The 11,472-nt window shown below is 28.7% G+C and overlaps 1 protein-coding gene across 1 annotated transcript; it reads right to left on the bottom strand.

The window, feature by feature from the left end:
* Positions 1 to 405: 405 nt before the first annotated feature.
* Positions 406 to 10,003, bottom strand: LOC142317566 (uncharacterized). Its single transcript, XM_075354124.1, has 4 exons — positions 9,972 to 10,003; positions 5,169 to 5,316; positions 1,583 to 1,717; positions 406 to 681 (listed from the first exon to the last, which is right to left on the bottom strand). The coding sequence occupies exons 1-4, from the start codon at positions 10,001 to 10,003 to the stop codon at positions 406 to 408; spliced, it is 591 nt and encodes a 196-aa protein (XP_075210239.1).
* Between the last annotated feature and the right edge of the window lie 1,469 nt (positions 10,004 to 11,472).

Genomic DNA, 11,472 nt, shown 5'->3' on the forward strand with positions numbered 1-11,472 from the left:
CTTAACATATGCTTACTCCTAATAAGCATATGTTTGTGTATGAGTGTGCGCATGCATGCACATGCATTGAGTTATGTTCTCATGAGTGTGTGTGGTGTGTGTGCGTGCGTGTGTGTATGTGTATGTGCATGCATATATGTATGTGTGTGCGTATGCGTGTATGTGTGTGTATGTGCATGTGTGTGTGTGTGTGTATGTGTGTGTGTGTATGTGTATGTGTGTGTGTGTGTGTGTATGTGTGTGTGTGTATGTGTGTGTGTGTGTGTGTGTGTGTGTGTGTGTGTGTGTATGTGTGTGTGTGTGTGTGTGTGTATGTGTGTGTGTGTGTGTGTGTGTGTGTGTGTGTGTGTGTGTGTGTTATGCACTCACATGTTTAATACTAAAAAATATGCCAAAATAGCACAACTATCCTTCGTCAAGCATTTTTTGAGCTACATATTCTATGTAGGCAATATAAGATGCTGTATTATATGGTATTATACCATCTGGAGTTTTAATAGTTTTTAAGAACTGGACACACGGATAAGCCTCTGCATCTGCAAAGTTTGCATTTTCAGGATCTTCTGCCATACTCATTAGTAATCCAAGCATGATATTGAAATGTTGAGAAAGGTTAGCATCATCTGCTGGAGCAACATTATTAGCCCATTCTCTATATCCATAGTATCTCAACAGATTATCCTGAAAGTAATGACAATCAAATTAAATTCATTATTCATTAAAATACTTACAGGTAGAAAGAGCACTAACATTCAACTTTCTAAATAAGAGCACCAGCTTTTGCCTAATAGGATCAAGAAAGACAAATCCAGTGCAGTGCCTTAACTTCTTAAAAATCCCCCAGTATGTAAAAATGTGTATATAAATCATTAAAAATGTATAATAATAATCATGTAAATGTATAAATGTGTAAACAAATCATTACAAAAGTTACAAATCATTACAAAAGTTACAAATTTAAAAGGCATTTTAAAGTTACAAATTTAATAACCAAATTTACAAATTTGGTTATTAGAGGTTTTTTATGTGGGACTTATTGGAAGTGGAAAATTATAATGTAATGTCATAGAATTGCTGCATAGCTTAATTTTGAGAAGATATTTTATCAAAATTTTAAATGATTAAAATTTATAAAGAAAAATATAAATATTTTAAAATAAAAATATTAGGAAAAATAAATTTAAGACAAAATTATAATAACTAGTAATGAAGTGAATAAATTAATTCAACAGTAATTTAATTTATGCAATAACACTGCAAGTTTATTATATGACCCTGATTACCTCTAGTAACCTTCCTTTTCATGAAGGAATGAATAGATTCTTGGCAAATTCATCCATTGAAATTGAAATTTAGACGAAGTACTTTTGCAGCAGTGATAAAAGCTTTTCTGTTCAGACAGCCCATTTAGCTTTCCTGTTTTTGAGAATATTTTTACCTGTTCAGTAACTTTGAAAGTTGAATCATGACTTGAAATCATGATGCAAATATGAAACTTGCTACAGAAAAGTGGGCTAGGGAAATGTACTTAATTATAATTTTTAACAATATTTTTGTAAAAAAAATTGTGAAAATTCCTTACCCCAGCTGGTACACCTTTACTATCTGTAATTACTTCTTCTTCTCCACTACCACAAGGCTCATCTGAACCCATTGGTTGTATACTACCTGGAACTTTGGCAGAACGAGGTAGAAATTCAAAAATAGCATTTTTGACCTATAAAAAATTGGTTTTAATTCAGTTGAGACAATGTTTGCAGTAGATATATAATTTAATATATTAATTAAGATTATATTTTAATAGATAACCAACCCAACAAACAAAATTAAACCAAAAAAAAAAGAATCACTCTGGTCAATAATTAGAGTTCAGGAGTACAGAAATTAATATCTGGTAATGGTAAATCAGTTACCATTACCAATATTTGGTTTTGTATGTATACTAAAACTAAAATGATAAAAAACAGAACCAAATTTTATTCATAAAACTGTCATTTATAAAGTTTCAAAATTCGTACAAATACATCCAGTTAAGTTTAATTTTAGAATAACTTTTTTATTGATGCATATCAACCCTTATTCAGCTGTTGAAAAAACAGAATCCAAAATTTGACTATTAAAAATAACCATCTGGTTTGTATGTAATATAACTAGGAGATTGCTAAACTAGTGTTTTTTTTAATAAATGTGTATCCTACAATTGAATTGTTATTTCTACTTCTCAGATTCATTCAGTATAAAAATTTAATTTGCATTACCCATGATACAACACTATACAAATTATGACTCACTTTCTGAAGAGGTTCTTTTTGAAGTTATATTCCACCACCTTCATCAACTAGAGGGTGTTGTCTTGTCTGTTGTAGGCTGTAGACGGCGTTTTGGTTTGAATGTTGATGCAATAGATTCTGGAGTTGGCAACTAAAAAAAGGCACTAGTAACTAATTGTTTTTTAAAATACTTTTAATACATGTGTTTTTAAATGTAGCTGCATGTTACATCTAAATCTTATACACAAAGACTCACTTTGTGTATAAATTTATGAATGCAAAAATGAAAAATGTTATTCTGTACACTTCAGGTACAGGTATTCGGTTTAAAGATAAAAGTTACCACAGGCAGTGTTATTCCCATCCACAGAAAAAAAAATTACTTTATAAAGTTACTTAAAATGATGGAAGTGCTATTCTGTGTAGACATTTCCCATACAAAGGTAGTGAAAATATATTTTATATTAAAAAGATTCTGTAGCCACTAAATTTTTCTTTACAATTAAACCTTTTACAATTTTTATTACAAATATGAATGATGCAGAGTTTGTGTCACTTCATTTAAGAGGCATACTTCATCTGTGAAAACATTGCAAATGCTAAATCTTGAGTGTGAGGTGCAACCTTGAAAGTGCATAATACTTGGATTATGTTGAAATTTGGGTGTAGAATTTATAAGTGGGTAGAGAAAATTTTATTAACAAAACTTATGCCAATTTCAGTTTTGACCAATTCCCAGACTGCGTATTTATAAAATTGTATTTATAATTGTGTATTTATAAAATTCAATTTTGTAAAACGGTTTCATACTGTAAAGCATACTATAAAGATCAATTTGAAAGATAAGATATAAAAAATGTGCAGTCCAGAATGTGATTACAGAATATCAAATTGAGACAAATTTAAAATAAGACTTAATATTAAAAACTATTAAATCTGTAAACAGACTTATGTATAAATAGATAAAGAAACTATGAAAGTTACTAAACAGTGTTGAATACTCAAAACTGAAATTGTATGATTGTAAAGTGAACTGATCAATATGGATATGTTATAGGGGGTGAGATAAATTTACAAATTTAGGTTTTCCACTCTGCTTTTAATAACAGAATACATATAAGATTGTTCATATTGTTCAACTAATGAAATTCATGTTCAGGAGTTCAGAAATTGAAAGTGAATAGCATTAAGACAGTACAGAAATTACTAGTACAGAAATAACAGTACAAAATTGGATACTACAAATTCACCTACAAATAAAAAACATGAATTTTTGGAAATTATCAATGTCAATATCCGCAATAAATAATCTTTAAAAATAAAGCAGTTTGAAATGTGTTGTACATACATTGTACATACAGTAAAATTTCAATACAACAAATTAAAAAATTCTCATTGGGTTTTAACTGTTAATAGTTCATTTTTTAATGTGGTAGCTAGGATAAATATGTTAAATCAATAAATAAGCCTTCCTTCTACAGCAGTTTCAGAAACTTACATTTACAATTTTACAATACTGTCTAAAATCAATCATTGCACAGATTTACATGATTATCAACATTTAGCAAGAATGTTGAAATGAAATAAAATTAGCTTATGAAAATAAAAATAAAAATACTGACCTCATAAGTTTTAAACTAAAAAGTATATTAAAATTTATTTCTTCCATAATTTTGAAGGTATTGATTTCAAATAAGTACAAATCGCATGGAAATAATTTTGCTTAGAAATTTTTAAAATTTTGATCCAAGTGTTAATTCTTAAGTATGAAACCGAAATTTTATAGCTAGAAGCAAAATTTTAGTTTCTTTTTATGACAAAGACCAAATTTCAGGCAATGCAATTTAATCAAACCTTTTGCTAAACAAAACATTATCCCCTTCACCTTTTGTAGTCACTTCTATTCATTCTACAGGACTCAATAGAGAAATGAGGAAGAGTGACCCCTAGTGATAAGAAAGGAGCCATAATTTTTATAGTTTGTTTTTTAAGTGTTTCTTAAAACTAATTCAAATGTAGCTCAGTTATAACTAGCAATTTGATTAAATTTAATTACAGGTAAGTAACATTGCCCCATTAGAAAAATATTTCTTAACTAAAATCTGAAATAACCAGTTTTATAAGTTTGACTGTTGTCAGCAATACTTATCTTTATTATGAAAACCTCATAATTCATGTGACTAATTATATATTAGTGAGATTGAATAATATATTCAATGTGATTTATTTTTTCATAGTTTGTAAATTTTATTATGTTTTATCAGATCTTGGGTTTTTATGAAGTGTGTAAATTTGCATCAGGTTTGCCCAATGAAACACTGCAGTCATAAAAGTCAAATTTGTATATTTTCTGTTTGCTATATATATTGTGTTAAATACATACAATCACGAACAAAACAACCAGTATTCCATGTCTGCACTAGCTACAACATTGGACAGATCAATGCACATACACTCTCAGATACTAAAAACAAATACAGTTAAGCATCTTAAAATACTCCAATCACTCACAAAAATTAGTTTGTTTTTTTAAGACATTCACCACCACAACATGCAAATTAAATGTAATCAACAGTACAAAAAGAAAAATTGAGAATAGGGGTATGTGTAAAACTAAATTTTAGAACAATAAGAATAATTAGCGTATCTACAATTTGTTCCCTCAGAAAAATGAGTAGATGTATCAGCAGTTTTACTGGCTGGCTGGAATCTTGTAACTGTGGCTTGAATCTTGTAGCTGCAGAAGGATAATGAAATGAAATTTTCGTTAGCATGTGAAAAAATGCCATACTTTATCAGGTCTATCCCAGAACCTTCAGGGGCTACCACTTCACCTTGAAGATTGGCCCAATTTAAGATATTTTGATAATTGATTAATTAAAGTAAAAAAATTCTTACATCCAGATGCGGCATCTCCGCAGCCAAACCCTTTGGTCCTCCAATTTTTGGTTTCTTTGGCAATTTATGAGGATCCATATAGGATTTTAGGTAGTGACCAGGTCGAGGGTTAACCCTCATGACCTTGATCACAGCTGACCCTCGGGCCCTGTCAAATGAAAAAAGTAGATATAAATTAAATATATTTATTAAATACTTGAGAGTTTAATCCCTAATATATTTTTAAATTTATGTACTTACTGCAATATACCAGAAAATTTGAAATTAAATTTAATTCTTAACCAGTGGCTTTCAGATTACTAAAACCTCTTTTCCTACTTTACTACATTACTAAATCATCAGATTTTTGCTTGAATTTAATGTAACAAGTTTGATGAACCATTGGTGATGATTAACAAGTTATAAGCAGTAATAATGAAAATGTACATTGTTTTTAACAACCTACAAGAAAAGGTTGTATAAATGCCTTTGCACAAGGTATATATGCATGCACTACATTGCAAGTAAAGAGATTCAGAATAATAAATATTTCATGCCACATTCTGACAAAGCCATGTCATCCAAGCATTTCTAAAGTATTAAGTAAAATTTTCAGTTTCCTTCATTGAATATATATATATTTGGGAAGATGCGTTCACAACTAGACCAATCCGGTGGGGGTTTTGTAGATTGTACTCAGCATGCCAAGACTTATCAAAATGATTTCTGGTAGTGTAATGAATTATTCTGCAGTGAAAGTAACATTTTCTTTAAAAGGTAAACAATAAAGAAATCATTTCAAAATATAAAGTTATGATATAAACATATGAATTTTAATTGAACCATTAAAAAAAAATATGTTACATATTCAGGCAAGAAAAGTACAGCATTTGATATTTGAGGAATTTAAACGGATTGTCAGTTTTGGCCATATACCTGAAATATTGCAATCCTGTGAGCTAGGTAAAAAAGTCAAACTAATAAGTTATGCAGTAATTATCCAATGGGCTCATTGATCACCAGAAATGAACCTAATGGGACCTTAAAACAAACGAACGCATAACTTCATGCCTGAATACATAACTTCATACCTATCTCCATACCAATGGCAATACATTTTTAACTTTAATGTGACATTGTCTATTCCATTTTAGGAGCACAAGGAAGTACTCCATTTTCCATTTTAAGTAACATTTTAGGAGTACACAGCCAGACTAGATAATATGCTTATTGAAGGCAGCTGAGAGCAAGCAACCTCTTCAGCACCTAAATGATGTGTTTCATTGCCAAAATAATTCTAACACTTGGATATGAGCAGAAAATTACATTCAGTAAATACTGTATGAATATCCACCACAATTTCTGGTAAGTGAATATCCTATAGCTAATAGTCAAAAAAAGATACAAATGAGGTAGATTGAAATGCACTAATAGAAAGTCTGAAATCCATGCACCAATAGAGGTAAGGACTGCTGGATCACCTTAAGAATCATTGAGAAGTCAACTATCCCAAACACCTTGTACTTATATAATATGCAACAAATTAAATATTTAACAAATTTTGAATTATCACAAATGCAAAAATTTTGTGACCTTTCATAGATTGACCAAAAGGTCTCAAGACCTTTCATATTGAGCTATTTAAATGGGATTCAGTATTGCATTTAAATGAGTATAACCAAAAATGTTATTGAAACATTATCTTTAATCATTAATATCTGTCAATCATTATTATGAATGATATTTAAACCAATCAATAAGTATTTTGACCTATCTAACAGATAAACAATACAGTGGGTGTTACTTATACTATTTCAACTTTGCAGTTAAGTCAAAAATTGTTTCTATTGATTTCAAATCCTAGTTTTTGTGGTAAAATCACAAAATTGATCTAATTTTCATAACACTTCCACAAAATTGATCTAGTTTTCAAAGCATCTTGGTTTATTAATTGGCTTCACTAACAAATACCTTTAAAAAAAGGTATTTGTTATTTGACAGTCAAAAAGTTCTCAAACTGTTAAACAATACTCAAAACTGTAGTTATACTATATATGAGAGAAGTACTTATGTATGAAAATTAGCAACTACAAAAAATGTAAATATTGAATTTAACAAACTTTTTTTCAGATAAAAAACATGACAATTATAATATGTTTATGCACACTATTTTACACAGTTATAAAGACTAATTTTGTAGTCTATTTATAAATGAGATTTTTTTAGTGTTGCTTTACAAAGTAAACCAGCTCTAGAAAATAAAACCCAGCACTAAAAATACGACAGTTTTCATCCAAATACCAAAGCCTTATGAACAATAATTTAACAACGAAAATAAGTTGTAAAACAACTGCATTATTTTATACACAATAAATAAAAATGCTTAAGTAATAATGGGTGAAAAAAGGAGGCATTAAGGTTTATTTGAAAAAATATGTTACATTACAAAAATTATTGATTGTAATACTTTTTAAATTACAAAAATAATGCTAAATAAGAAATTTACATTAAAAATTTATGGCAATATTAGAAACTCTGGGAAATGAACAGTTTGTTTCACTTTATTACTAGAAGTTTGTTTATTCTCGTTTTCAGATTCTAATTTTTGTATTTCCAGTTCTGCTTTCCTTGTTAAGATCTGCTCTCTTCTTATTTGCAGTTTTATTAATTTTAACTGTTCATTTAGTACAATTTCTTGTAGTTTATTTGTGGAAGTATTAGTCTCCTCAGTATTTTGTTTATCATTAACAAGATACTTTGTATGTTTAGTGTCACTGGTTGAGGTATTAGTCTCCTCAGTATTTTGCTTATCATTAACAAGATATTTTGTATGTTTAGTGTCACTGGTTGAGGATCCTTCATGTAAATTGTTCATTAGATCTTCACCCATTCCATTATCAGTTTCTGTTACAACTCTTTTTACATTAGTGATTTGATTAATTGCAGGATCTATATTTGTTAATTCAAGAATATCAGTTTCCAATCTCTCTCCTATATTCAGATCACTACTACTGTTTCTATTTCTGTCATTTTTCTTCTCAATAACATTCAATAGTTTTTTCAGTCTTTCAGCAGGAGATTCTGGACTGATGCTACAGAGCAAAAAGTAAGAAAGTCTGTTATTGCCACGTTGAAAAATTTAGTACTGTTATGAAAAAACTGACTAAAACAAATGTGGTTTTAAAATAGACCTACAATGTTGAAAACTACAAATACTCAATGTAGTTTTTTAAAGCATTTAAAAACTGCACATAAGTATTTTTCTACTTATGTAACAGTTTAATGAGCAGTATTTACGGTCCAAAAAGGTGTTCTTTTATTCACTTTACCAAAATCTTAAAATTTGTAATGTGTCAACCCATGGAGGGATACTGTTTTAATTTGGTTAATGCTTGCCTCTGAACAAAGTCACAGTCTGTAAACTTATTACTTGAAATCCCTAATGAAAATGCAATATCTTGCATCCAATATTTATCCAAAGTCTTTCAATATTTATCCAAAGACAATTTTAATAAAGTTAAGTGTTCTGGAGAGACTTTGAAAATGAATAAATCCATTAGGAATCGATTATTCAAAAATTTACTCTTTTTGAAGTATACTTACCTGCAGGTAGGCAAGTATACTAAAACCCACCGGGGGTTTGGTCTAGTGGTTAACGCGTCTTCCCAAATCAGCTGATTTGGAAGTCGAGAGTTACAGCGTTAGTAAAGCTGTAAAGCCAGTAAAGCCAAGTCCTAGTAAAGCCAGTTATTTTTACACGGATTTGAATACTAGATCGTGGATACCGGTGTTCTTTGGTGGTTGGGTTTCAATTAACCACACATCTCAGGAATAGTCGAACTGAGAATGTACAAGACTACACTTCATTTACAGTCATACATATCCTCATTCATCCTCTGAAGTATTTATTATCTAAATGGTAGTTACCGGAGGCTAAACAGGAAAGGAGAGGCAAGTATACTAAAGTATCAAATTGTTTATTCTGCACAAAACTTTAGACAAAATTATAGCTATAGTCATAGCTATAATTTTGTCTAAATTATATTCCTTTCTTACAATGCAAAATAATGGGAGTGGTAGAATACTTTGAAGGAAAAAGCATTACTATCAAAGAAATACAATTTGATTTATGGATATTACTATTACATCAAAACTTAAAATATTAAATAATCCTTTCAGATTGTAAACAATTAACCAGAAAAAAAATGTCAAGAGCTTGGTTATTCATCTCCTCCAACAGTTAGTGTTGGGATTATTACAAAATCTATTATTTGCCTAAGATTAAGAGATTTATTGCATTTTTTAAATCAATCCTTTTAAAAATTCAATTTTGTAGGTTGAATAAAAGATATAGCAAGATATGTCTAAGAGAATTTCAGCAACTGACTTTATATGCCTCTGTGTACAGATGCCTAAGAGCAGGTAAATTTTAAAAACTAACATGCAATTGTTTTGAAGTATGGATTCCCCATAATTAATGCTATTTAATAATCATATCAAGAAAGGAAAAATGTGATCTTGTAAAGAACAGTTTAAATGAATGCATTTTAAACAAAATTATTTATTACATGTACACCATTATTACTTCACACATATAAATTAAAATGAACTTCACATTAACTTATATTTGTATTTCTATGTGATTATTATGCAGCAATCTGAATAAAATATACAATTGTTTGTTCTATTATACATAGAGTTCATCAATCTGAACAGTTTGGAATATACATAGCCTACTCAAATTTACTATAAAAGTTAAATCACCTTAAATTAAAACAATAAATTAAAATAAAATAAATTTAGATATATTTAAAATAAACTTACAGCTTTTCTTTTTTTGACATTGAATCCACCATTTTGGATTATTTTAACTGTACTAACAAAATGTAAAAGTGTTATTTTTAAGTATTTAACAAATTGTTTAAATTGTGTGCGAGTGCGTGTGTGTATGTGTGTTGTGTGTTGTTTAATTTGGTTTAATTTTTATAATTTTTTTTAAATTTTTTACATAACATTTATTTTTATACCACACTTAAAAAATATTTATAAATTTTACATAAACTGTCAATTTATAATTTATCCTATCATACTACATTGTGATCTTCATCAAGCCAAACCTGCTACTCATTTTAAAACATATCAATTGTTATAAGTTCCAAACATAACATTCATGGTGTTGCTTAGCAACTACCAACCATACAAAAAATTACATGTATTTCATTTCTTTAAGTCAAAAAGAAGAAATATATAAAACAAATACAAGTACATTATTAAAATAAACTTAAAAAATAAATTAAATGGATTTAAAATAAAACTATTAAACCCTAAAATAGAAAAAAATAAAAATACTTTCATAATGTCTTAAAATTTTTTGCTTTAAGAAATAAACATTACCAATAATTTACAAACCCTACATTTCACTGCCTTAAAAATTAAAAAATTATTAATTATTTAGTAACTGTCTCCTTAATTATGTTTCACTGTAGCATATGATATTGTAGTCCCAGGGTAATGAATTATGTTAATAAAATTTCATTGCAATCCATTCTTTATTTCTACACTTTAGAAATTTACTCATGTCTCTCAGTACATTTGAGCATATCAAGTAAGAGGTAAAAGAGATATTCACTTAATTTTTATTGTAATGTTAAAGGAATACAAGGGTGCTGCCCAATATTTGTGCAACATGTCGACTTGTTTTTTAGTACCCACCATGTACAAAACCTATAGAAGAAACCCATAAATAAATTTTGCACTTTTTGTCACAATCCGATAAAAGTGTCTTTTTTTCAAAATTTGAGAAGATTCAAAAATTATAAAATGATTTTTATTGTGGATTTGTTGAAATTTTTGAATGAATTCACAGTTGTGTTAATCTTCATTTGGTGAGGTGACGTTTCACCAACACATATGGGTGAGGTGACGTGAATTTGATACCCCTTAATTTTTTGTTATTTTTATTTTTACATTTTTTAAGTAAATTTTTACTTAAAAAATTTACTTTTAATTTAATTTAAGAGTTATTTTTAAGTGAATAAGCGTTTTAAAACATCTTTAATACTTTAAACCGCTTTTATTACAGTAAAACACTTTTATACAGTAATGAAAAAAAAGAACTTGAGAGATTGAGGGGTTTGACTAAACCACATAATGTTAGATTACAAAAAATATTTGGAGCAACTTTCACACGACTTACAGAAACTGGAATTCGACCAGGATATGTTCTGGTTGAAACTAAGGGTAGTATTTGAAAGTTCACAATCAACAAAGATAAGCAATAACAGAGGTTTTAGGAGTTTATATAAATGTACAATAACTTGGGATG

The sequence above is a fragment of the Lycorma delicatula genome, chromosome 1 (assembly GCF_047948215.1).
Source record: "Lycorma delicatula isolate Av1 chromosome 1, ASM4794821v1, whole genome shotgun sequence".
NCBI lineage: Eukaryota > Metazoa > Arthropoda > Insecta > Hemiptera > Fulgoridae > Lycorma > Lycorma delicatula.